Below are 27,773 nucleotides of genomic sequence, written 5' to 3' on the forward strand. Positions count from 1 at the left end.
GATGATGATTAGAATTTTTTTAATAATTTCGCCCATAGTCATCATCATGATCAGATCATTTAGGCCAATTAAGGATTTGCAATAGATTTACGCTCTAAGGACTAACTTCCGCAAAGAGAGTCTACTAAGACTCCAGGTGTAACACGATTAACTCCAGAGCGTCAAGGTTTAGTTGAGATTTAAATAGAATGCAAAGCTATGGCGTAATTTAAGGCGTACCTATTTCTAAGTTTCACGAGGAATTTTAGCGCTACTGTTAAATACTTTTCTCCTAAACTACAGCTGTAATAATGTTTTCAGGCATCGGAACAGCATTCATAGAGTCGCGAGTGTTCAAGTTCTTCAACAAGATCGCTTACGGGGTGTACCTGACGCAGTTCCCAATCTTCTTCTACAACGTCGGCATCCAGAGGAACGCGGAGTACTACTCGCCTTTCCTTCTTGTAAGTGCTTTGGAAATCTTTTATTATAGGGAACTTAACATGTGCCTCAAAAAAACATTATCCTCCCAACCCAACCGACCAGTTTCAGGGCCAGTCTGAAAATCAGCGCTGAGCTTGTAGCTCAGCATTATGCTGAGACTGGTACCTTTTGCTTACCTATAAAAGTGTAACATCATAAAATTCAAATTTTTGTTTATAACTTTTTCTTTTTTTTCTTTATTTCTGTGTACCCATTCACATGTAAGTAATTTATTTTTAGTGTAGCAATAAAAATTTTTCATTTTCATTATAACTAGCGGCCGCCCGCGACTTTGTACGCGTGGAACCTGTTTTACCCCCTTAGGAGTTGAATTTTGCAAAATCCCGTCTTAGTGAGCACGTAGGTACTACGTTTTAAAAGAAACCCCTATGCGAAAATTCCCCCTTTGATACTCCTAGCACTTGTAGTTTCTCAGATTTCGTGATAAGTGAGTCAGTCAATCAGTGACCTTTCGCTTTTATAGACATAGATAGTGACTGACTCTTACACCCTTATTCACAAACATTACTATGAGTGTTCACAGTGCGCGTGGACGAACAGGGTGATACACGAACCAATCACAGAGCTCTATTCAACACTGTGCGTTCGATTTGCTGCTTCACTTAAGCAAGCATTGTTTGTGAATAGGAGCGTAAATGTAAATTGTTAAATTAATATCTTGCTTTTAATTATTTGACAAAACTTTTCATTTGTACCTTGCGAGATGCCCCCTTTTTGAATCCAGATAGAAGCTTAAAATAATAATGATTTCTTAAAACATCCAACTAAATCTTCTGTTAATTAATTTTATTCTGCTCTCCTTTTGAATAGTTGCGTCATTCAGATGTATTCGTATGGTTTATTAATTAAAATGTTAACTTTTCCAGCTATACCTCCCAGAAATGCTGACCATCCTAGTGATGTCAATCCTCACCACCGTCGCCATAGAGATGCCCTTCAACAAAGTTTATAGGATATATTTCGGTAAGTGTTACAGTATTTATTTTATAGTAAATCTTAGGGTTCTACGAGCTATGTGCCCCGCCCACTGCCACTTGATTTTAGCAATTCTGCGAGCTATGTCGGTCACTTTGGTTCTCCTGCGGATCTCCTCATTTCTGATTCGATCACGCAGGGAAACTTCATGCATGGCCCGCTCCATCGCCCTTTGGGTGACCTTGAGCCTTCTTATGAGGCCCATAGTAAGCGACCACGTTTCAGATCCATATATCAACACTGGCAACACACACTGCTCGAAGACTTTTGTCTTGAGACACTTGATTCATACGGTGTTGGGGCAGAAAAGTTCTTGAGTGGCGACCACGGGCTGGAAGACGTAGCGTGGGCAGGCCTCCTACTAGGTGGACCGACGATCTGGTAAAGGTCGCGGGAAGAGCCTGGATGCGGGCAGCGCAGGACCTTGCATTGTGGAAAACCTTGGAGGAGGCCTTTGTCCAGCAGTGGACGTCATTTGGCTGAAACGAACGAACGAAATCTTAGGGCCCTCGACCACGGCGACGCAACTCGTGACAGCCTCGCTGGTACGCTTCTAACGCGCGTTAGTCGCATTTGCAATGCACTACAGAAGTGATGCCAACGCGCTACTACCGCGCTACAGCAGCGCGACTGTATCGCTACATAAAGTCGTCGTGGGCGAGGGCCCTTAGAAGTAATTTATGCTTTGCTTTTTTTAGTGCAGACCCTTACCTTAGTATAGAGAACATACCATTTTGAAACATTGTCCAGTGGTGTCCAAACTGAACCAAATAATAAACTACGAGTACGAAACGTTACTAGAGTATGAATCAAGTGGATCCAAATACCACACCATTCAACTGGCGAAAACTAAGCGGAGCTTGTACTGTAGCAAATGGATATGTAAACTATAAATAGATATGTAATATAAATGTCGAAACTTTTATACAAATTCTCGTGCTAACGGGTTCCTATGAAATTATTTTCATACGTTGTAATAACGTTGAAATTCTTGTAATACGTTGGTTTTCTAACCAGCGGCCATTAAATAATTATGATATTACATAGGTTCATTAACTTAATCCCACTTTCTATTGTTTCAGGAAAGTCAGCAACAAAGTTAAAAGAAAAATAAGTTAAGTTAGTCATACCAAAAGAAATACAAGACTTGTAAATAGTTAGTGTAAGTCAACATCACGTATTCGCGTATTCAGTTATTAGATATAAATACTTGATGATAAACGTTAGTATAGAATTCGAATAAGTTATTACACGTTTTATAATAAAGACAAACATTTTTATCAAATGTGAATTATCTTTTATTTGGCTATTACAAACTATCCTTACATTTCTAATATTCAATAATCAGCATTCTTCTTTTCTTCTTCTTTCATGTCATTTAGGTATTAGAAGTTCTCAAAGTTTACGCTGCAGTGTCCTAGGGCTCCGTGGGTAAACATCCGTTACTTAATTTTATAGACTTATGCCCGTTTTCACCATAAACCCTAATTTTTAAGTGACCCATATGGTAACACATAACAAGAATTTTGATTTCAATAATATCTTCTTTAATGTAGGTACCTGTTTGCTAATTAAAAAAGGGACAAACAAAGGTGACTGAGTTTCCCCCGCCACTTCTTAGCTCCAGCCAGCCCATATTATGTTGTCCCGAAGGGGTGGTAGGGCAAGCTATATTTTGGGACGTGTATAAACGCCCCGGAAAGCGCGAACAAGAATCACATAAAATAAGTAACTAAGGGCACAATAGAAAAAGTCTGGGAACTCCTGAATACACTTTATTATTTACAAGTATTTAACTCCCAATTGTTCTCCTTTTTCGCACTAAATAATAATATGTAATAGTAATGAGTAGGTATAGTAAAGTTCTAGCATAGAACACATAACTTTGAATCCTAATATTGATGTTATGCCTGTAGACAATGTGACATAATTTTTGTCACCAATTTCGATTCGAATTTGGCATAACATAATCTCATGGTCACTTCAGCACGTGATTCTTTCTTATAATGGTACTCGAAAATGCTTGAATTTTAAAAATGTTACGTCATTGCCTACAGACAAATCCAGAAAATAAACCAGCAATGAGAAAACCTTTGAATCTTTTCCACGACGGAATATAAAAATACGCGCACATTCATTTTCATAGTCTTATCAACGCTAAAATAAATTAAAAGATAATACCGTTCACTTTGACCATCATCTGATGATGATTACATTGATTACTTCAGTCCAATTAACAGGAGGCGGCAGATTTTCAAAACAGAACCAAAACACCAGACGTTTGTTACCGCTTAACTCTGTCGCCAAGTTCTAAAACAAATTCTACGGCTAGCTAATGCTACTCAGGGAGCCATCTCGTTGTACAGACCATAGCTCGTCAAGTTATTATTTTTAGTAAGTTGCTATTTTACAGCAAAAAAAAACTATGGTTTCCGGTAAGAAGTAAATGGAAATACGGCTACGTGATGTCACCCTTTTTTCCAGTCAACTGACCGAGGTTTTAAGTTCTTTCAGCCATTTTCAGCCAAAATCCGAGCTATTATATTGTCCCCAAATTGATTGTATCTGATAGCTCAATCCACAACTGGCCCCAAACTCGAGATCATTTCACTATCATCTACATTCCCCGTTCGTCAGCTCTTGTCCCGGCAGTCCCGCGGGTCGGTCCCGGGGCGGCACTGGCAGCGGGCCCGGTTGTGGTCCCGGACGAGCCAGGATCCCGGACTGCAAGGCCCCTGCGTGTGCAGGATGTGGCACACGCCCTTGTATGGCACCGTCCAGCGGCGGGAACTGCAGGCTTCCACCTGGAATGTGTATTAAAGACTTAAAATTATTCTATTAGGGATTTTTAAAATGAGATGCCATGGATGTCTTTTGTGATATTACGGATAAGCCACACTCTCGTTGCAGTCGTCGGAGATCACGCCAACGAAACCAAATTCAAGATTCTTGAGAGATCTTTGTTAAGTCGAGCTAAGTTCAGCATCAAAGCTAGTATGCTTATCAAAAGAATACGAGAAAGATGGAAAACCAGGTACACAAGCGTTACATTACAGGGATCCAGTTAGATCCCTCATTATTTACTTGTATCTTTTGATTGCCTAAAATCTGGTCTCATTGCAAGCTCTAATAGCTGCATGACCTACAGAGTTGAGATAAATCTGAGAAGGCCTATCATTTTTGATCATATCTGATGAGATGTGTCTTAATGCAAATTTCGTAGAAAATACGAATTTCTGTCCATAGTCTTTTACCTAACCTTTTTCCTCACCTCTCTCCTAGTACAAGCGCCGCTCCCGCAAGCACAGACGCCGTTATGGCTGAGTCCGTCCAAAGCCGGCCTGGCGTCGAAGTCGAACGCGACCACCTCGCCCACGGGACACGGCTCGGCGGTGCCTGGGCGGTAGCAGCGCCGGCGCTCGGGCACGTATAGGCGGCCGCGGGCGCAGGGCACCTGAAACGAAGAATGTTTTATTTTCCGAGTTATTCCACTTATAAACTGTACACCATGTTTTATGCAAATAAACTATTCTAACTGTTGACTAAGGCTGAGTTCTACCTGAAATAAAAAGAATTTGATTTTGAATAATCGGTGGATTAGAGATCGTGTGTAGGTCGCGAGAAGGACCTGGATGCGAACAGTGCAAAACCAGTCGTGGATATGGACGTTCTTTAGTTTAATTAGAAAGTTCGATGAATTAGAAAGTTCATTTAGATTATACATATACTTAGATAAGATTAACTTACTGCTTGGTATTGCATGGAAGGACTCGCATACACTCGCATACCTCTAGCTTGTTGCGCCTAGTGAATATTTTCAGGCAAAGATTGTAACATAGTTGATTGTAATAGTAGAGTTTAAACGCTTTCAAGTTTCTCTCTGTGTCACCTTTTCTACTTAGAATACGTTTTGACTTTTCGAAACCGAATACGTTATTTTCGCTATGTGACGCTTTCGATAACGGTAGACGGCACATCGAACTGTGCGCATCTTATGTATTAGTAAACGTGCTACATCGCAACAGAAATGTATAGCTTGGTGTGTTAACTGTTCCCGTTCCTCCTGCAGGAGGAAGATCCTCTATAGTTTATCAGAGCCAAAATGGATGATTTGGCCTAAATAATTGCTTTCACAGATATTTGTTGTTACCTTGGTGCACCGCCCTCCCCTAGCAATCATTTCATCAGTCGCACAAGGCCCCCGCGTATAGAGCCTATAGCAAGCGCCATCAGTCGCTCTCGAGTGAAACTACTTACTATTGCACTCAAAGTCTAATGTGCTGCCTTTGTACGTTTACTTTAATACATATTACTTTTGAATTACTGACATAGCCCGCAGAATCGCTAAAATCAAGTGGCAGCGGGCGGGGCACATAGCTCGTAGAGCTGATGGCCGCTGGGGCAGGAAAGTTCTTGCGTGGCGACCACCAGCCGGAAGACGTAGCGTGGGCAGGCCTCCCACTAGGAGGACCGACGATCTGGTGAAGGTCGCGGGAGGTGCCTGGATGCGAGCGGCGCAGGACCGGTCTTTGTGGAAATCCTTGGGGGAGGCCTTTGTCCAGCAGTGGACGTCTTTCGGCTGAAACGAACGAACGAACGAACTTTTGAATTACCTTAGTGCACCGTCCTCCCCTAGCGATCATTTCATCCGTCGCACACGGCCCCCGCGTATAAAGCCTGTAGCAAGCCCCATCGGCAGCTCTCGCGTGAAACGACTTGCACTTGCACTCCGCCTTAGACCCTCGCTGCGTCACCTCGGTCACGGAGAACAGGTGGCCTTTGGGACACGGGCCTATTGTGTCTGAAATGTATAGAAATAAATTTTCTGTAATTTTTTTTCGATCAAGTCAGATCCTACATACTATGTACGCACAATGTGGACTCTCATGCAACGTTTAAACACATCCAGGAAAGGAAAACACTTCCCCCTAAGGGATCCGTTTATGGACTCGCAAAGACGACTCTTCATTGGACCACTCAAAAATAGAAGATAGATTTTAAGCATAGGTTTAACCCTTAACAAACAGGTCTGAAGAAATCAGGAGGAGATATTTGGGCAGAAGAATACATAGTCTCGACGCAGTAAAATGCAACAGAAACTGCTCTATAAAACAAATTTTAATCATTTCTAAAGTACGGCCAACGAGAAGCGATACCAAATGTAAACAAACCCAATGTCATAGGTGAACCCGACTGACTTTGACATTTTTGGCGGGAGAACGAGACATTACGACAAATACACAAGATGGGAAGAGACAGAATATTATTTTCAACTCGACAGTCGTATCGACCTTTTGTATCGCTGCTAATTTAGACCAGTTATCATAAAGATAAGACTAAAAGGAGCTCCTAAGGCTCGCTTACCCAATTCATAGCAGGCGTTCGTCCCATTATCGTACTGCGGCAGGTGCGGCTCGCAGCCACACTTGGCTCCTGGCAGGAAGAGCTGCCCCTTCTCGCACGGGCCCCGCGTGTAGTGCGCGTAGCAGCCCCCGTCCGGGGCCCAGTAGTTGGGGCCGTCGATGGCACACTGAAACATAATGGAACTTGTGTGAGAAACAGTCCTGAAAAAAATATCAAAAATGCATGAAACCGTGCAATATATTTCTTCGCCAAAATTGACATGATAACACATAGAAGGCAAAATTTTGCTCCCCTTGCGTATAAAACCATTGCTTTCCTGTGGCTCTAGACAAAGTGCACATTATTATCGCAAACCAGTCGAAAAGTGGTCGAAAGGCCGTTTTTGTATGGAATTTAGACGGCTTCGATTTTCAATTCGATCAAAAAGTGCAACTTGTCTTGGGGGGCTGATGTATGTAGCACGATACGGTACCTAAAGATAAAGATGAAGAGCACACTGCAGAGTTATTGGCAGCAAAGTATCAATAAAATAAAATTGCTTGCTGTGCAATTCGCAGCACCTCGTCTGTACCAACATCTTTCAAAGGTGCCGGGTAGCAGGCTCCTAAGTTTCCTGTAGTAGCAGCATCAATCATCCTGGTCGGCTTATGATTTAGCCAAATATCCATTCACAAAATGACTTACCGTGCAATTAGCAAGGCCATCCTCGCCTACATCCAGCAAGGCCCCGGGGTAGCAAGGGCCCTGCGTCATCTTGTAGTAACACCGGCCATCTGCAGGCCAGTAGAGCAAGGTCTCGTCAGCGCACTGCTGCGGCCGCACGCACATGCCCTGTCGCTCGCTGGAATACAGAACAGGATTAGTCATAAGCATTTGAATAATTAAATCATTTCACAACAGCGTAAAATCATGTCCATTCTCAGTATTTGACATTGAAGGGGATTGTTTAGTTTAATGTGTGATTGTGAAAATCTATAAATTTATAGAGCCATACCTAATGATCGGTTCTGCTAATTGGTAAACACAATACACGAGAACTATCAGTCCACCTGGGTCGAGGTAGTCTAGCCGCTCACTTGAAGAGTGACGAAATATTTTAATGACAGGACACGGATTCCCACATCTGAGAGTACACTTAAGAAATTATAGCATGTCATGGAACATTTATTAAATTAAGCTAGATTTAAAGTCATTTCAAATATTGCAAGGCGAACGGAAATCTATCAAAGCTTGGTAAGGTTATTAAAGTTACTGATAGCCTATGTCGAAATTATTGCAATCACATTTCAAACAATAATATTCGAACTGAATCCGGGATCTCTATAAGAATGGATTCCAAACAACACCTTAATTAATATCAAATAATGGATTTTAAACTGACTGATGATATTAGGTTCTACTAAGATGTCCTTTTATAGAAGATTTTCTCTGACTCGGGATTTTCCGGCCAATAAAGTACACTGCTAAACATCTTGTATCAGGCATTAAGAGTAGAGCCGGTCGTATAGGCTTAGGCAGTGGTGCCAGTCTCAAACTACCCAATTTCAACTGAATCCTTTCATATTAACGAAGAAGAGTATCGCCCAAGATGCTCACCTACCCTCTCTTGTTGAAGGACTCCTCAACGGGCGCGAAGTACTCTCCAGGCCTGCAGGGACCCCGCTCGAAGAGTTTGTGGCAGGTGGTGGTGTGGGGCAGCTGGGCAGTGCCGGGGGGACACTTGCACTCAGCGACCGTCCTCCCACCCCACCGGCCAGGGCTCAGCTCTTGGGTGTCTGGGCAGGGGTGGCCTTTCTGGAATGGAAATTAAGAAACGTATTAGGTATGATGACTCCATAGAGCGTCTTGTAGTGCAGGGAAAAATTGAAGGCACCAGACCACGTGGTAGATCACCAATGAGATGGACGGACCTGATCAAGGCCGCAACTAAGTGTTCGGATAGCGAAAGTGCCCGGAAAGCTGCAGTCCGCAAGGAATGGCGCCGTATTATGAGGAACATCACTCATCGTGATTCACAATGATGACCACGACCACTCTGACAAGAGTGTACCGACTGAGAAGAAGAATTAGGTATATGAGATTTTTAATGAAAGTGTGATCTACTCGTATAAAGTGAAGTTTCCATCTAACTCTAGGTTCTATTCTATGATGGGCGTGTGCTCAGTCTGATTAGACGATTTTGCAGATACAGCTTTTTGGTAGCATTTGTGATTTGCAAAGCAGCTAGATTACATAATCATACTGTATTTTCACGGCTATCATTTTTAGCTCTTAACGAAATGTTGCTATGGTCATCAGAAAAACCTGAAAATACATCGTTTAAAAGTAACCTATTTTTAACTTAATTGTACTCGTATAAACTTTTTACATACGAGTAAGATTTACGTACATTACATAAAACTCATAAAAAACTCATAAAACTCATTTATTTCTGTAAATAGGCTTAAAAAAAAGCACTTTTACACGTCCTGAGAAGGAGCCTGTGCTGAGAAGAAGCAGCGCAAGAAACTCAGTCACTATTGTCAGCCTCTTTTCCAAAGGTTTACTTGCTTTAAAATGTACAAAGTTATAAATACATATTTATGCGAGCTAGGCAGTAACGCATCCCAAACATTTTTATCTTTTAAATAATCATCGACTTTATAATAGCCCTTTTTCATTAAGGTACTTTTAATATGTGCTTTGAATTTATGAATGGGAGTTCTACAACAGTTTGTGGTAATTTATTAAAGAATTTAATACATTTTCCCATAAATGAATTACCAATCTTATGCAATCTGAATTGCATTCTGATTAATAAATCAGTTTTCCATACAACATATCCTGACAACAACACTTTGTAAAATTATCTCTCCCATCATTCCTTATCCAGTGAAGAATTGTAAGGTCATCGTAACGTCCAACATGAAACAATCTAAACTAAAGAAATGCATAGGAATGTAGATTTAATCGCTATCATAGATTAACAGAAACACGATATTCATTGTGTTGAGACAATGATGATCATTTATCACTCCTTAAATTGCCATTTTTTGCTGTAAGTGCTTCATTCGCGTATTCATTACATTAATAGGTAGGTAAATAACGCTGTAAAGTGCGAAAAAAGTCTAACGCGTTAGTTAATTGCGAACTGACTAATTAGGCTGAGTATGGGAAAACATTAGGTAGTAATTTTAAGTAAACACTCGAAATAAAGTAATTAAGGCTTCTACTGAAGTCTGGGATAGCCTTGGAGTAATAAATATAAGCGTAAATTAAAACTGAGTAATAGTTAGGTATAAAATTAGGTAAGTTTAATTGGTTTTTTAAATCCCACACGAGATTGGTGACTGATTTATTTTAATTTGCCAGGTTTTAAATGTTATGTTACGGAACTTGCAATTTAATTTGATGCTTCTATTTATGGTTCTATTTATAAACCAACCTTTTCTTTAGGCCATCAAATATCATAAATCATTACAAAATTAATTGGACACAAATTACGTTCATCAACCAAATTGATAATAAAATTACAGTAATCAAAGCTCATAAGCAATTTCGGTCCTGTCACTATCCATCCAAAGGCTAAATCTGCCGGATATCACGTACAAATACTGTTACATTACATAACATTGTGCCACGCCATAATTCGGAGGCTTATGTGAGGTTTGACAATAAAGTCGATGCGATCAGAGGTCGATGTACTTAGTACCAATTTTAACCTGTAATTTTCAGTGACATTTTCTGCCTGCAATAATTTGCAGATTTATCAAAATTACGCAGATTGCTATAGCCGCAATGATTCAATAGCGATTGCATTATAGCATTTTCAAACACAGTCATATTGTAAGCAATTGAAATACATAGTTTAATAAAAATTTACGAAGCAGACTTTTTGAAACCAGCAAAAAGTTAGCTTTTAAAACCAGCTTATTAAGAGTTACTTCAACATCACAGAAGTTATTTAATACGAAAACATTTCATTGTCTATTTCTTGTAAACATTTCAATTAAATGGAAGACCATGAAGTGTGTCAGATATAATATATCCACCGACAGCGAGAACACTAATAAAAAAGTAGGTATATTGCATATTTGTTTTTTCTTTAGATACGCAACGATCGCGGTCAGAGTAGAGTTCAAAACATTATTCATAGAATACAAATACCTTACTTGATGTTACGTATACTTTGATGAATCACCTATTTGAATTAATTTGAAAGAAAGAAAGAAAGAAAGAAAGAAAAAATGTTTATTCAGTATCATCGACAATACACTTACAATACTTATTATTATTTAATGAGAAGGTAATTACAATGACACTGAAAAGGTATCCACTCAGCATGGTGTCGTAGCATCTCAGTAGATAATGCCACGACGCTGGTCTTCCGTGGACACCCAAACAGGGAGAGCACTACTGAGCACAACAATTGCTTATGAATCACGAACGCATTTGTACTAAGAATACATAATAATATAAATGCCTCATAAATACGTTACATATTGTATTTGGATTTAATTCCTACTCAATAAATACACACCTGCTAAAAGCCTGTTTTCAAAATAGTCATAATTTATAATGAGGGCCAGAAGAACACAAACCCCGTTCACTAATGTCACAGCTGTCACGATGCCGGTGGTTGCACAACGCGACCCTTGACCCTGACTCGCCGGGAAGCGAACGCGCGACCTCCATTCCATACTATCCAGCCGACATCTCACGACAACGCGGCAATGTGCGGTAGACGGTGCGAAAACGATTTCGATGTGTTCGGTATATTTGTCTCAGTCCCTTTATTGTATTGGAGTGGCAGTATGAGGTATAATGTAGAGATAAGTATGTAGAGCCTTTACATGTTTCTTATTAAATATTTTAATCCATCTGATTTTAATTAACCGAATTTATATTCATTAGTCGTCTAATACGACTACGTACCAACTTTTATATTCGTTTACATTTCGTACTTCATGTGATTTACATTACAATACAATAAACTTAACATTTTTAATGTTGACCTTTCAATTACAGCTCCGTTAGCAAAATAAATAAGCATTCTCTTTTTTAAACATGTTAAAATACTTAAAATCTTGATTTTTAAATGTAAATAACTGGAAACACAAGGTGTAAGTAAACGTAACATTTGCTTTGCTTTGCCCAAACTAATCACATTTCCTCCTTTAAGACAACATGATTTATCTTATTTTATCTTAAAACCTGTCAGTTAACCCACTCCAGCAGCCCTACAGCACAAAGCACAAACATCACGTTTTACATAACAAAGCAATAACGACCCGACCCAAGGCTACCAACCTACCCGACTGACATAATGAGCAGATTATACTTTAGATCGTCGCGTTTCCGGCGCACGCGCACATCCTCTGCCCTGCGGGGATAGAAAGTCAAATAATATTGTTAACGTAATAAAGCCGTGTGGTGACGGCAGAGTAGAATACATTTGTCACCAACCCCTACTGTTCCCGCGGGTGTCGTAAGAGGCGACCCGCCTGCCAAGCGTGGGGATTATGGCAAAACCCTCCACTATAGTGGAGGAGGCTCCTCATAGTCCAGCAGTGGACTGTAAAGGGCTGTTGATGATGAACGTAATAAAACTGCCGAATTCAATTTTTTTTAACTATAACGAGGAGCTATTGGCCTGTATCTCACCTGATGGAAAGTGATAATCAGGCCGAAGCGAAGGTCAGCAAGCTTCACCTGGAATCCTCAACCACATAGGAACTGACTGACTTAAGGGCTTTATTAATCTCAGCCTCCAACGCCCGAATTCACAAACATTGCTATGAGGTCTCACAGTGCGCGTGGACGCACAGGGTGATGAGATGACACACGAACCAATCACAGAGCTCTATTCAACGCTGAGCGTTCGATTTGCTTCACTTAAGCAGGCATCGTTTGTGAATACGGGAATAACTGCCGAAGCACAGCATTGTTACTATGGCGACAAACTTAGGTAAGATAGTGGTAGCTAGCCAGAAAAGGCCCTACAAATAATCGCCCCCGCTAGCGTTAATTAAATTCCTAGGAATCTACTAGACCGAAGGGGCGGTTAGATTAAGACAGCATAAACAAAAGCATATAAGTAAAGTAACCAACGTTCTATTTTCCCAGTGAAATAACAACGTTAAAAGTAACGGCGTTGTTTTCAAATAACTCACATTTCTACAGCTAAGTAGAGCCGTGTGACGTAAATAGTTATTTTTAAATAAATAGTCATGTAACAGTAATTTGTTACGTTAATTAGGCCGCGGCACGCCGGCGATCGTCCGCCAGCTCAAGATAAGGCTTCCCCCTCACTTGCGATCGCATCCGTAACTGTAAACTAAGTGAAATAGCGAAATAATTGCAGTAGCTCTATATTTATCAAAGCCACTTAAACTCAACGCACTCGGAAGAAGATGTGCTTTAGATAACGCGTCCTCCTTTTAAATAAATTCATTCTTAGTCAAAATATTCGTAAAATATTTAACTATTATGCTATGTTTACACAAACAAAACGTGTGAAGGCAATCTGTTCCACTAGGTTCTATTCCACTTAAAACAAAACTGACGAATTTTTGGCAGTTCCAATTAGTGTTTTACGCTTTGTTGATCCTTATTACATGTGTGGCGATGTCTAAAACAATTAGCACTTACACGTTATTTGGCATAGCATGTATAATAATTGTTATTAAATTAACTTACTTGGACCCAATCGACCAAACTTTTATCCGAGAATCTCCTGGTATAACTGGCACATTGACAGTTTCAGTATGGGAAATGTGTCAAAATGTCGAATAACTGACGATTTAATCTGACATAATATTTACTCTTGTTTCGTCGAATCCACCATTATTATAAAAGTTATTAATTTAATTAATTCACGCACCATGGATATCTAAAACAACAATGACAGTCAGTTAACAAAATTATAATTGATTCAGTGCACCTGTTTAAAATCATAACCATCGTGACTTGCTGGAACCAACAGAGCGGAGAAAAGCCACACTGTTCACTAACGAATAGATTGGGCAAGTAAGCGATATCGAGTGATCACTGGACTGTAATCGATACCATCAATGACTAGCGAGTTATCGGACAGTCCGGTTGGATGCTTTAAGTAATTTTATAGCGATATTATCTTTTCTAAACGAGGAACCTGTATTCGAATCGATTAAGAAATAGGTATTTGTTAAATTTTTTCTCGTACTTAAGATATGATAAGAGATGATGAGAATTAAGATTAAGGCTGAGTTGCACCATCATACTTTATCTCTAACAAACGTCAAAAATCTGTCAAACTCCATACTAAAAACACCGGTTGTCGTTATAGTTACGGTTAAAGTTCAGTGGTGCAACTCAGCCTAAGAAAGTTTAAAGTATGTTACTACTACGTACGGAACTTACCTACCTGGTTCACTCGTGTAGAAAGATTCAGATCAAGTGGGATAAAGAAATAAAAAGCTTTGTAGGTTACTCGATATTCACTGTAAAGGTTAAGGTGGGCCCTTGTAGAGCTTTAAAATTTTCGAAACTACCTATTTCAGTCAATTGTCCACTCCTCGGTTTATCTGGAAGAGATCCCCTTCTAACGATAAGACTGCTTGAATTGTGCAGTTTCGACTTGTGTCCAAATTGCTTATTTCGTCATTGCATCAGAGAGCCTTAATTCAAAAACATTGTAAAGTTAAAATAAATCTCTTAGCTATAAAATAAGTTTAGTAAAACAAAATTACGGTAAGATTGTTCCTTCTGACAGTTTTGGCCAGCTTCTGTGGATTCTTTCTGAGGTGTTTTTACAGTCGAACATTCAAGAGTGAAGTCAAACCAGCAGTCCAAACTCTAGTTATAATAAAATCTGCATAGTTTCATTTCATAGTAAAAAAGAATGTGATTTGTGTCCCAAATGGAGCGCAAACGCACTGAAAGCAAACTGGGCCATCTATTCACACTCGATATATCGTCCTAAATTGGCCAGTTTAAGTCTGGTTTCGTTATAACGTTCAGTGTTGCTTCATTCACTATTTATCTACTAGCGATTGTGAAAAGGCTATGCAAATTACAAATGATAATAATAACTTTTATGCATTCACTTTTAATCTAAATATTAAGCTGACATCTGTTTAAATAACCATAAATTAATGCTTAATTTTTGTCTACCAGTCGTCTACGCATTCTAATTAAAATATTTTTTAATACTATACAATATTTACGAAGAGAAAAGTTGCAGAAAATCATTTTCTAGGCCCATATAGGTCAAGTAGATTTATATCGTAAAGGGCATTTAGTTAAAATATCTAGGAATAATATGTGGAGACAGCCAAAATTCCATTTAGTCACGGCTTACAAAACAAAAAAAATACTCGTGAAATAATCCTTTATTCTGTCCGTCGCAGTAAAGTAAAAGTGGTTACTGACATTGAACCCAAAACCCTAGGTATTAAGTGTTAAACTGTGCCAAAACTACATAGAGCAACTGCTTTGACAAGTCTAACCGGTTACGGGTATCGTTGCATTTAGTGCAATTATGAAAGACCATGACCGATCGATCGCACCCACTGACCCACTCCCACGCATTACAATACTTCTTAATGCAAGAGATTAATGTAAGATTTATGACGAAAATCGACTGTTACTGTAGTAATAAAATTATTAAATTGACACTTAATTAAAACGAATTGGCATTTAAACGGTTTTAGTTATAACGTTAATGAAGTCGTAGGTAATCAAAACCGATTGAGATAATTTAAAATACTTTTTATTTCACACCAAATAAAAACTGTCCATTTCCAGGAAAAATAATTGAAATTGAACTTTTTATTTTTTCAGACGAAGACATTGCTTCCTTTACGCGGCACTTTACTAAATTAATAAGATAATATTAAGTTGTCATAAGATTTTTTTTAATTAGACTACTCGCGTATAAAATTTTCGATGAAAAAATAACGCAAGGATTCTTATCGTAAACCTACTAAACAAACGGGAATCATAAGATTATCATTTGAAACCAAGCTATGCAAGAAAGTAATTTTCTTTTTAATTGATCAAGTATTCATTTGCGTTGATTACTAGATATCGAAGTTGAATTAGATATCCTGTGAAGATTGAAATCGTGACTGAGCTTTCTAGTTTAATATTCTTAATAAGTAGTAAAAGACAGAAAATAAAGATCCTGTGAAATAGGTGATACCTAGGTAAGCAAATAAAATCCTTTGCAAAGGCAGCAAATAACAGTATTGTGTTTTTCATTCCTTAGTTTTTCATTTTGTACTGTTAACTGTATTAACTGTATTTTGAAGACGTAGCGTAGGCAGGCCCACTAGGTAGACCGACGATCTGGTGAAGGTCGCGGGAGGCGCCTGGATGCGAGCGGCGCAGGACCGGTCTTTGTGGAAATCCTTGGGGGAGGCCTTTGTCCAGCAGTGGACGTCTTTCGGCTGAAACGAACAAACGAACGATACATTGCATGCCGAGACATCACTTAGTTCTTAGTCCGTTTAGTTATAATAATAAATAATTCATTTTCATTTATTTTTCATGTATGCGCCTTGTTTGTTGACTATCCAAATAAATGCAATAAAATAAAAATACCAACCTTATAAATAGTGTAGCATTTGCCATCAGTCGGCCAGTACAGCATGAGCCAGCCCCTAGGATGGGCAGCGCACGGGTTTCTCCTGACGTCCGCCCAGGGTGGCGGCAGCACCGCCGCTTGCGAGCCGCACAGCAGCGCCGCTAACCAGACCCACTGCGCCATGTTTAACGTCCAATTTCTTTTTAAATAGTTCAAACGTCTCATTTTTTGCGGCCAGACACTTTTTTCATGATTTCTTCACTTTTTTTCTTCTCTTGTTTTTGGTTACAAACTTTTCAGTTCACTAGGTTCATTCCTCACTAATCACTGTCTTAGTTGCTCACTGTTTTTGTTCACAAATTGTCTCAGTACGCTGATGAAGTAATATCGGCCCACATTATTCTTGCGATGTTATAGTAAGCTAAAATTATATTGAGACGTGGAAAGAACTTTTTATGCACGTAATTTTAAAAGATTAAGGACTGATGATAATATGCTTTCCATTATGAAACAAAAAAAATGAATTTAAATTCAAAATTACACAGCGTCTTTTGACTTATCCTCTACTCAGAATTCACGTCAGTTCTGGATCACGTCTGTTTCACATTCATGAATAACCAATTTGGTTGACCGCGCATCGCATACTTACACGATGGGTCACGCGCAACTTCCTCGCTATTATAATTTTTATTATGTTCCAACCGATCCACACTCTTCATTCACGACTAACTGGTATTAATACTGATCTATTCTAATTTAATTTTATAACAACGAACAGACAAACTTTCGCAAATATGGAGATGACCGAATGACGAACTTCTAAGACCATGCCACAGTAACTAAATTGTCTAGTAAACAAAGTATCCGAGTCAAAACTGAAATGCGTACAACTCGTAACTTTTACTATCATCTTTAGTGTTAAATAAAACAATGCAATTTTTTGGCAATTTCCACATTATCGCATTGTAAAAGCGTTTTACTTCGGATGAGCTCATTCACTTTCCAAAGTATGGCTCATTGAAATCACCAAACTTGTGTTTCAACCCGCATACAATACAATTACAAAGAGACGTATTTTAAACCATTCGAATTCGTATTGCGAATCCACATAAATTGTAGATTGTATTGTAACTCGTCTCAATTTGTGCAACATCGTTCGCGAATCAAAACTGAATGGTTTCAGAATCCGACTCCAAGACTACCTCTTAGATACCTCAACATGATCATAGACAAAATTACCCCAAGTTCAAGAGCCAGCTCAGATTACACAGCGGATGGTCACGGTAATTGTGGTAATGTAAGAAGTAACGGCGAAGTACCGTTTGATCTAGCCGCGGTGTCGAAACCGCGCTATTGTAACCCAGTTGTTTGGAGGGTTACGTGAGGGTAAGCTAATAGACTCAGAAACAAAAGGCCCACGCGCACATTAGACAAAGAATATAAACTTTGAAAAGAACTCGACATAAGTGCCAACGTTACGACGCTCAAACAGAAAGACACATAACACACTATAAAGTGCGACCTAACAAGATGATTTCCTACGCACAGCTTATTTTGTACTTTAAAACAGCTCACCAGAAATCATCACCAAAAATTTACGCCATTTACCAATATAACGCCCGTCATCATCATCATCATGTCAGCCATAGGACGTCCACTGCTGAACATAGGCCTCCCCTAATGCTTTCCACATTGATCGATTGGTAGCGGCCTGCATCCAGCGCTTCCCTGCTACCTTTACGATGTCGTCGGTCCACCTTGTAGGTGGACGTCCCACGCTGCGCCTTCCGGTACGCGGCCTCCATTCCAGAACCTTGCTGCCCCATCGGCCGTCAGTTCTGCGCACTATGTGCCCTGCCCATTGCCACTTCAGCTTGCTAATCCGTCGGGCTATGTCAGCGACTTTAGTTCGTTTACGGATTTCCTCATTTCTGATTCGATCTCGCAAAGAAACACCAAGCATAGCCCTCTCCATAGCACGCTGTGCAACTTTGAGCTTCTGTATAAGGCCTATAGTGAGAGGCCACGTTTCCGAGCCATAAGTTATCACTGGTAACACACATTGATTGTAGACTTTCGTCTTCAGGCATTGGGGTATTTTGGACGAAAAGATGTTACGTAGTTTCCCGAACGCTGCCCAGCCGAGTTGGATTCGACGATTGACCTCCTTCTCGAAATTGGACCTACCTAGCTGGATCGTTTGTCCGAGGTAGACATACTTGTCGACAATCTCGAGAATTGAGCTCCCAACTGAAACTGGGTAGGGCGCAACATGGATATTCGACATAAGCTTCGTTTTGTCCATGTTCATCCTCAGGCCTACCTGTTGGGAAACCTGTCGATTAAGGTCTTCGAGCATTGTGCCAAGATCTTCCAACGATTCTGCCATGACCACAATATCGTCGGCAAACCGAAGGTGAGTGATGTACTCGCCATTAATGTTTATGCCGAATCCTTTCCATTCCAGGAGCTTGAAAGCGTCCTCCAATGCAGCGGTGAACAGTTTCGGAGATATAACATCTCCCTGCCTAACGCCTCGCTGCAGTGGAATCGCCTTCGTGCTCTGCTCCTGTACTCGGACCGACATGGTGGCGTTTTTGTACAAGCACTTCAGCACCTCGATATACCGATAGTCAATACGGCACCGCTGGAGAGATTGTAACACTGCCCAAGTCTCAATCGAATCGAAGGCCTTCTCATAGTCCACGAACGCCAAGCATAGTGGCAAGTTATACTCCTCAGTCTTCTGTATAACCTGTCGCAGCGTATGGATGTGGTCTATGGTACTATAACCTTTTCGGAATCCGGCTTGTTCGGGAGGCTGGAAGTCATCGAACCTACGCGCGAGACGGTTCGTGATGACTCTCGAAAACAGTTTGTAGACATGACTCAGAAGCGAGATGGGTCTGTAATTCTTCAGCAAGGTCTTATCACCTTTCTTGAAGAAGAGCACCACCACGCTTCTGTTCCATGCCTCTGGCGTAGTTCCCTGGAGTAAGACGGAGTTAAAGAGTCTCTGAAGGACTTTCAGTATCGGTGTTCCACCCGCGTTCAGAAGCTCCGATGTTATTCCGTCATCACCCGGTGCCTTGTTGTTCTTTAGCTGTTTGAGAGCCATCCTAATCTCGTATAGGCTGATGTCCGGGATATCTTCGGTATAGTGTCGAGTTAGTTTAGCTCTTGGATCTGTGGTTGAGCTATCAACAGGTATAACGCCCGTATTCACAAACATTACTATGAGGTCTCACAGTGCGCGTGGACGCACAGGGTGACACACGAACCAATCACGGAGCTCTATACGGAACTTAAACGAGGCTTCTAGGATTTAATCTAATATCATCTTCTAGCTTAGACACTCTACACTCGAGTCAATTAAGATGAGCTTGTTTCCCTCATAAAATTACGAAGAATCACCACACATGATGTTGCATTACGTGACTAATCCCACCTCTATACATGGACGCCAAAGATAGCCAAATAGTAAAAGCTAATAATTTATCTAAAAGAATTAGTGTCCGACCGAATGTTCGGTTTCGGTTTCGTTTTCGGTTGAGTTTCGGTAAAAACACGAGTTTCGGTTTAGTTTCGTTTTCGGCGGCAAACTTGCCGAAACTACGACCGAAACCGAATATGCATTCGGGAGTTTCCGCGCTGTTATCGGTCATGTTCGGCGCGTTGAATTAGTAAATGAATCCGATCAGAGCCAATGTCGTGATTCGCTCGCTTGTTTGTTTGCTGTTAGTTTTGTTTTGTTGTGATGGCGAGTTTTCAAGTGATTTATTTTGAATTTGGTAAGTTTTATCTCGTTTTATGTCGTTATAACATAAGAGCGGGTGTAAACATAAAAAAAATATTTAATATGACTGATAAAAGTATAATCAAGTTTAATCTAACCTATACATTTTTTTTGGTTCGCAAATGCTATACGTAAACAAACAATTTAGTTAAGTAGTTAGTAATGACTATAGTGCATTTCATGGTCATAATATTATGGATTCAGAGTTTCAAAGTTCATTTTAGTATTTATCACCAAGGTATCCAAGTGGCAAGTACAGTAGATACTAACTTACGTAGGTACTACCAATTTTGTTTTGAGAAATTATTAAGGTAAAAGACTTGACCATGGGACGGGTTATGTAGATGTCCTAAATATTGCGAGTAATTAAAAAAAATCTAGACTATAAATCCTTCTTTTTCTTTTTTAATAAGTACATAATTTGATACCTTTTAGAGTAAAAAGGCACTTTATAAGTTCAATTTTAATGCAATTTAAAGAGAAAACAATAAAGACTGACTGATTATAATAACGTTTTCTTTATTTTTCCCTCAAAATATGAGCCTTGTAAGGAAGTTTCGGTTTCGGTTTCGGTTTCGGCCGAAATAGACACTGTTGCCGAAATTCGTTTTCGGTTTCGGTTTCGGTCGTAAAACTTGTTTCGGTCGGGCACTAAAAAGAATATAAAAAGAGTTCAAAGTATATCATGGACTTCTATCATTTACAAAGCAGGAGACAGATGTCAGAAAACATAATAACGCACTCTTGTAAAACCACCATGTGACACTCGTAATCAAGGAAGTTTAACTGGGCCTACCGTGTACTTACATCGGCGTTACCTGGACAGCAAGATTTGTAAAATGGTCGACTACGCGATAGGATTGCGAAAATAGAGACAGATTCAGGCAAATTCGATCGTAAATAACGTTACAGATAAAATATTTTTTACAGAGATCTATTTAGATGAGATAATGAAATGTTGTAAATAGATGACATGATTTATGACCTCTGCTTAGGTATACTGATGTCGTTAATAATATCCTATATTACAAACTAGTCTTTAGTACTCTAAAGAGTAGTCATACAACAGATAACACACATCACTATGTGCGCTTCGTGTGCCTTGAGTTCTATTTTTCCTCGGAATCATAATTATTAATACAATTCTGCATGGTAACCGAAAAATTATTACAGCATTCAATAGAAACAGTATTTGTTAGCACAAGAATAATTAACTTTTTAAAAAAATAAAACCGACTTCAAATGCGTGAACACAAAAAAAAACTAAAAATTGAAAATATTGCGTATAAAAAAGTTTATCCCCAATTTTCCACCCTTGGGGGTGAAATATTTTCTTCAAATTCGCATGAAACCACCCTTTTGATAATACCTATTCAACAAAAAAATAATCGTTCAAATTGATTTATAATCGGCGGAGATATTGCGTATAAAAAAGTTCATCCCCAATTTTCCACCCTTGGGGGTTGTTTTTTCTATTATTAAATTTAAATGGGACCACCCTTGAGGTATTACCTATACGCAGAAAAAAGATTTGTTCAAATCGGTTCATAATTGGCGGAGTTATCGCGTAACAAACATAGAAAAAAAAAAAAAAAAAAAACATACGGGTCGAATTGAGAACCTCCTCCTTTTTTTGAAGTCGGTTGAAAAGCAAAGAACGGACGGTAGATGCTGTTACGTCAACCGTTAGCCGAAGCAGAGCAAGCAGCGATGTGGGGCAACCGCACCGCAGGATTCTAATCGCTCTATTTGAATTATACATTAATAAGATTACGCTTTACTTGGGCACCTGCACTGGTGACCCAAATATGAAATTATATCCAAGTTCAACAATCAAGTCAATTAATTTTATTTGCATAAAACATGGTGGTAGAAATTACAATTTCAATTAGTGCCCGACCGAAACAAGTTTTACGACCGAAACCGAAACCGAAAACGAATTTCGGCAACAGTGTCTATTTCGGCCGAAACCGAAACCGAAACCGAAACTTCCTTACAAGGCTCATATTTTGAGGGAAAAATAAAGAAAACGTTATTATAATCAGTCAGTCTTTATTGTTTTCTCTTTAAATTGCATTAAAATTGAACTTATAAAGTGCCTTTTTACTCTAAAAGGTATCAAATTATGTACTTATTAAAAAAGAAAAAGAAGGATTTATAGTCTAGATTTTTTTTAATTACTCGCAATATTTAGGACATCTACATAACCCGTCCCATGGTCAAGTCTTTTACCTTAATAATTTCTCAAAACAAAATTGGTAGTACCTACGTAAGTTAGTATCTACTGTACTTGCCACTTGGATACCTTGGTGATAAATACTAAAATGAACTTTGAAACTCTGAATCCATAATATTATGACCATGAAATGCACTATAGTCATTACTAACTACTTAACTAAATTGTTTGTTTACGTATAGCATTTGCGAACCAAAAAAAATGTATAGGTTAGATTAAACTTGATTATACTTTTATCAGTCATATTAAATATTTTTTTTATGTTTACACCCGCTCTTATGTTATAACGACATAAAACGAGATAAAACTTACCAAATTCAAAATAAATCACTTGAAAACTCGCCATCACAACAAAACAAAACTAACAGCAAACAAACAAGCGAGCGAATCACGACATTGGCTCTGATCGGATTCATTTACTAATTCAACGCGCCGAACATGACCGATAACAGCGCGGAAACTCCCGAATGCATATTCGGTTTCGGTCGTAGTTTCGGCAAGTTTGCCGCCGAAAACGAAACTAAACCGAAACTCGTGTTTTTACCGAAACTCAACCGAAAACGAAACCGAAACCGAACATTCGGTCGGACACTAATTTCAATGAATGGATATTGCTGGATTTGTAAGCGTGTGACAAACTTCAAAGTTTATTTTATTAGCACACAATTTCACTGATATTAAAAGACTAGCTTTCCGCCCGCGGCTTCGCCCGCGTGGAATTTTGTCTGTCACAGAAAAACTTTATCGCGCGCGTCCCTGTTTCAAAAACCGGGATAAAAACTATCCTATGTTCTTTCCCGGGACTCAAACTATCTCTATGCCAAATTTCATCAAAATCGGTTGCGAGGTTTAAGCGGGAAAGCGTAACAGACAGACAGACAGACAGAGTTACTTTCGCATTTATAATATTAGTTGGGATAAGCAAGCGATAAGTAAATTAGTAAAGTAACATTATAAAAAAAAATAAAAAAAAATGTGGATTGGGAAAATATTGCACGCTCAACAGTAGTAACTATAAGTTTACTAATCCTTGAAAATATTCCTTGAACGATGGTCACCCTCTTCTCTGCGCGAGCGCACCATACTCAATTAAAGTTTAAACCAAGCATTTCCCATAACGCGCTGATTCTGCAACTGAATATGCTAATTGTATCGCAAGAAGCGATACTGTTCTAGAGCTTGATACCATGGCTTGATTAATATTCCGTTCTCAGTGCCAATCAATTGACAGCGGTTATGAAGCAACTGGCTTTTTACTTGATCACGCACGCGCAACGCAACTTGGTCTTTCTTGTGTTGCCACAGTTGCCAATTGCCATATTTGATCTAGGAAGTCTTTGCATCGACATAATGTAGAGTCAACCCAAATCAGGTTATAGCTACGATACTACTCATGAATATTTCTATTACTTTTCTGTATTTGTAAAATACTTATCATAAAATGTTTCAGTCAAGGTATTTTATATTCCTTATAGGTGTAACTTTAACTTACCGCTTTATAGGCAAGAAAAAGATGGATCTTTGTGTCTAAGTTTCATTAGCCACATCAATGTTGAAAATCTCTATGAAAACCTGTTCCACTAGGATGTGTCATTAAATCATTTCAGTATCTAATATGAAACAAGTAATAATCTAACTAAATCGCGTATTACACAGTGCGGTGTTGATATCGTGTGTAGTTGTCCGAAAACACCACTTGTAAGTCCCATGTCGTCATCATGAATCTGCAATATTTCCAGAAAAAGCAGCATGTGACAATATCGGTGTATTACAGTGACGCTAACGATATAATCGCTCCTGTCGCAAGAACTAGTAATGAGAACTACATGCTTTTTAGCTGCAGCAATTACATCTAGAGTTTACTTAACCCGGATACTCCTGAAACTTTTTATACTTGTCAAATTTTATAAATTTTTAGTATGTTTCTAAATAGAGGTCAAGTGTCCACAGAAAAATATTAGAAAAATTCTTGGTCAACTGGAAAAGCCGGAAAATGGGTGGTGTTTTAACACCTGGTCGGAGAATGGACTACTACCACAACTACTACTATGAGAAAAAACCATACTATGATTTTGTTAGGTTTAAGAGTTAAAAACGAGTTATAAGTTATACTCACATATTAAAAAAATACCAAAATCTTATTCAGAGGTATGGTATATGGTAAGACATAAATCATAGCCTAGGATGCTTTAGTACGTGGCGCATTTTTAACACCAAATTGATTTTTTATTGCAAATTTTACATGTCAGTTGCGTGTAGTACTCGTAAGTAAAGTAGTACTTAGGGAGGGATGTAAGCTCCGTGGACCCTGGTTGTGGTGCCATTCTTCATAAATATTGTTTCGGAGTATGACTGCTTTGCCATGTATATTTTACACATTTTAGCACAGAACTTTCACAGAAGGTACTTGCACTATATTGCATTGTTGTAATTGTGATTGCAGTAGGTACTTTCATGGCAGAAGAACTAACTGCATTGGAGGCATCATTAGATTCATTTCGGTTTACTTTTAAAAATCAGAGAGTGGGATGTTATCATCGTTATCTGAAGAAGACTTGTCGTACAGTACTTCTGCTTAGGCTCTAAGTTGCGAACCTGGAATTTCACGAAAAATAGCAATAGAAAACTTACACGCTATAAGTAGTAATGCAGAAGCAACGGATGAATATTCTGGTGAAGAAGACCACGTTATCTTACAAAATCTTCCAGGTTATAGTTAGATAAACGGAACTAGGCTAACCTGGGAGATTTTGTAAGGTAACGTGGTCTTCTTCACCAGAATATTCATCCGTTGCTTCTGCATTAACATTTTCAGGTGGTAAAATTGCTATGTGATTCGGTATCTGAGCATCGTCGTCAATGTTTTCTAATACGTCCACAATTTCGTGAAGTCTCAGCGGTCTTTTATATCGTGGCCTAAACTTTTAATGAATATACAGGTTAGACGTCGATTATGCGACCAGGTGTTAAAACACCGATCGTAATTTTGTCATAAAAAGTCACAAAAATGTAAAGCTTTTCAAAAACATATGTTTATTGTTTTGTAGTTAACAGTAGTACATAAAATAATAACTAGTATAATCTGATGTATTACTAGCGAGTTTATGAAATATCTTACCTTTTATTAGACGTTTTTGCACAAAACTAAATAACAGAATTCAAAACAATAAAAAACTAACAAAATAAAGCAAATATGCGATATCGAACATACTCAATTACAGCTTGATTCGTTATGAAGAGAAAATACAAGGAACAGTAAACAAATTCTCGATATTTTTATAATTTATCTAAGGATGTTCCGAACTACTTTTTAGCGGTGTTATAACACCTGGTAGGAGTAAGTGGGTTAAGCCACTTAAAGTGGGCATAAAAAGCGGAATGACGTACTGCTTTGTACGGTGTTTCTACACTCTTGTTGCTAAAGGCTTCAACATTAATTGCATTTGGGAAATTACTGCTACTAAAACTAGCTAACTTGCGTCCTTACTAAAACACTCCGTAACGTTAATGGCCCACATTGATGACACCGTGTCTTTAAAATGTGCAAAAATACAGACAAAATAAACTTTAACTCTTCTATTTATAACTATAACTGCTATAACAGTCATATAACACTGTTTTAACAAAAACACTAATACTGTATTGCTTCTTTATATGGCAGCAGAATAATCATCTAACAGAAAATAATAGAGCATTTAATAGCTCTAACTTTTATGAATAAGAAGGTAATTAAATACAGTGGTAAATAACAATACAGCTTCTTAAGTAGGTAACTTAAACAAAAAGTAATACACAGACAATGCCTCGTGGTCGTCTTCCGCAAGATTTTTTGCTTTGTAAAGGTGAAGATTAAATAATAGCTCATTGCAAAAGATCGCATCTTCGGCGCCGGCGGTATTCGGCCAACCTTGATGTAACATTCGCTGAAGCTGAAGTCGATTGTTTACTGTTAGAACAGTTAAATACACATATTGGAACAGTATTAATTTACGGTTCTACTCGACCTACAAAAGCTATGAGAAACTTAATTAATTGTTGAGTTTTTACAGGTTTTTACGCTTCAGTTATGCGGTTTTATTATGTGAGTTTTTGAAGAAACCAATTAGGTGTCTGCTACATTTTGGAATACATGATGCACTGACCTACATGGAAGCATAATGAATGAGGAAACGTCATGATTGTATGAAATCAAATGTTCGATTTATCATTGAGTACATATTTATCAAACTGCTGAATCTTTTTATTTGCAAATACCAGTGTCTATTTATGTAACTTGGACACATTTGCGTTTCGTAACCCGAAGATGCTCTCGCGAGTAATGTCACCGGGGGCTGTGGGACCCGGTGGGGAAAATAACACGGAAGACGCATGAATGTTTTGAAAGATGCGTTAATTTTTAAAGTAAACGGTTAATGTGTGATTGTTAGCGCTCGTTATATTATTTATAAATGCTTGTGAAAAACATGATATATCTACTTACTTATTTGTGTAAATATTCAGTTGTTTTCCGAGGAAATCAGTGTTATGTATTTCCTAATTGAAACTAATAAAAAAATGGTTACAGGCATTATAATTAAAGAAATGTTTTTTAATGCTTAAAGCAAAAACTACTCATTATTGAATTAGACTGAAAATTTTCCGTTTGTTCCAATTATTAATAAGTATAAATTATTTCAGGCCAATTAAATATAGAAAAGTATGCCTAAAGAAAAATGATAAAAAGCCTCTTCCTTTTTAATTAATTACACAACGGTTAATAATTTAAAAAGCCGGTATGAAAAGAAGCTTTGACACTATATTTTAGCGTAAGCTCGTGTAAATTTTCATTCACAAAACTTGGCTCTACCAAAAATCTTCACGTCTGTAAACTGTCCTAAATCACTTGTTTTTAAAATCCCCAGAACCCTTTATTTAGAGATGGTTAAAAAACTAAGGTCTCAGGCCTCCACAAACACACCTGTCACAACAAGTCCAGTGTTTACTGAACACGCGGCGGTCGACGCGTGTGCCGCCCGCCTGGCTCGCGACTGCACTGGGCGAGGCTCTTTGCCAGGCTCCTGCGATAGATTGAGCAGCTAGTTATTGTATTATGATAAAACTTCGGTTTAGCTCGCCCCTGTAATTTAATTGAGATGATATTGACAATCTGACAGCTTGATTTCGGAGAACTGAGAATTTAAAAATGTGGCCTAATTTGAGCGCTTTAATGCTTAATTAAAGAAGATGCGTCGTTTGTCTCGTCTGAAAAATACTGGGAAAAATTGGTCGGTTGGAAAATCTTCAATATCTTCAAAAGTTAGCATTATGAAATAAAGACTAAATTGATTCAAGCTGTTTTTAATAAATGTAGAGCAAATAATAATGCGTAGTTG

The 27,773-nt window shown here is 38.6% G+C and overlaps 2 protein-coding genes across 5 annotated transcripts in view; one reads left to right on the top strand and one right to left on the bottom strand.

Moving 5' to 3' along the window:
- Positions 1–2,749, top strand: part of LOC135073379 (nose resistant to fluoxetine protein 6-like) — a 34,294-nt gene extending 31,545 nt beyond the window's left edge. Inside the window, exons 10-12 of the mRNA XM_063967533.1 lie at positions 301–443; positions 1,350–1,446; positions 2,541–2,749. Of these exons, the coding sequence (XP_063823603.1) occupies positions 301–443; positions 1,350–1,446; positions 2,541–2,572 (272 nt within the window). The 3' untranslated portion in view covers positions 2,573–2,749. The remainder of the gene's footprint in view (positions 1–300; positions 444–1,349; positions 1,447–2,540) is intronic.
- On the bottom strand, positions 2,540–27,443 carry LOC135073380 (uncharacterized). 4 transcript variants are annotated; one of them, XM_063967535.1, is made up of 9 exons: positions 27,359–27,426; positions 26,882–26,944; positions 16,391–16,790; positions 8,423–8,616; positions 7,507–7,663; positions 6,823–6,988; positions 6,072–6,259; positions 4,730–4,912; positions 2,540–4,262 (listed from the first exon to the last, which is right to left on the bottom strand). In XM_063967535.1, the coding sequence occupies exons 3-9, from the start codon at positions 16,592–16,594 to the stop codon at positions 4,092–4,094; spliced, it is 1,263 nt and encodes a 420-aa protein (XP_063823605.1). In that variant the 5' UTR covers positions 16,595–16,790; positions 26,882–26,944; positions 27,359–27,426; the 3' UTR covers positions 2,540–4,091. The 4 variants fall into 4 exon arrangements, with proteins under 4 accessions (XP_063823605.1, XP_063823604.1, XP_063823607.1 ...); XM_063967534.1 differs by lacking the exon at positions 26,882–26,944 and having other exon boundaries at positions 27,359–27,443; XM_063967537.1 differs by lacking the exon at positions 26,882–26,944 and having other exon boundaries at positions 16,391–16,771; positions 27,359–27,429.
- Between the last annotated feature and the right edge of the window lie 330 nt (positions 27,444–27,773).

This window comes from Ostrinia nubilalis, chromosome 7 (genome assembly GCF_963855985.1).
Source record: "Ostrinia nubilalis chromosome 7, ilOstNubi1.1, whole genome shotgun sequence".
NCBI classification, from domain to species: domain Eukaryota; kingdom Metazoa; phylum Arthropoda; class Insecta; order Lepidoptera; family Crambidae; genus Ostrinia; species Ostrinia nubilalis.

Bases quoted from the DNA above. Each gene is read 5' to 3' on its own strand.
- LOC135073380 (XM_063967534.1), bottom strand. From the start codon at position 16,594: ATGAGACGTTTGAACTATTTAAAAAGAAATTGGACGTTAAACATGGCG. The intron at 7,664-8,422 runs GTAGGTGAGCAT...TCTGTATTCCAG, and splicing joins GAGTCCTTCAACAAGAGAGG to CGAGCGACAGGGCATGTGCG. The intron at 4,913-6,071 runs GTAATTCAAAAG...TCTTCGTTTCAG, and splicing joins GGGGAGGACGGTGCACTAAG to GTGCCCTGCGCCCGCGGCCG.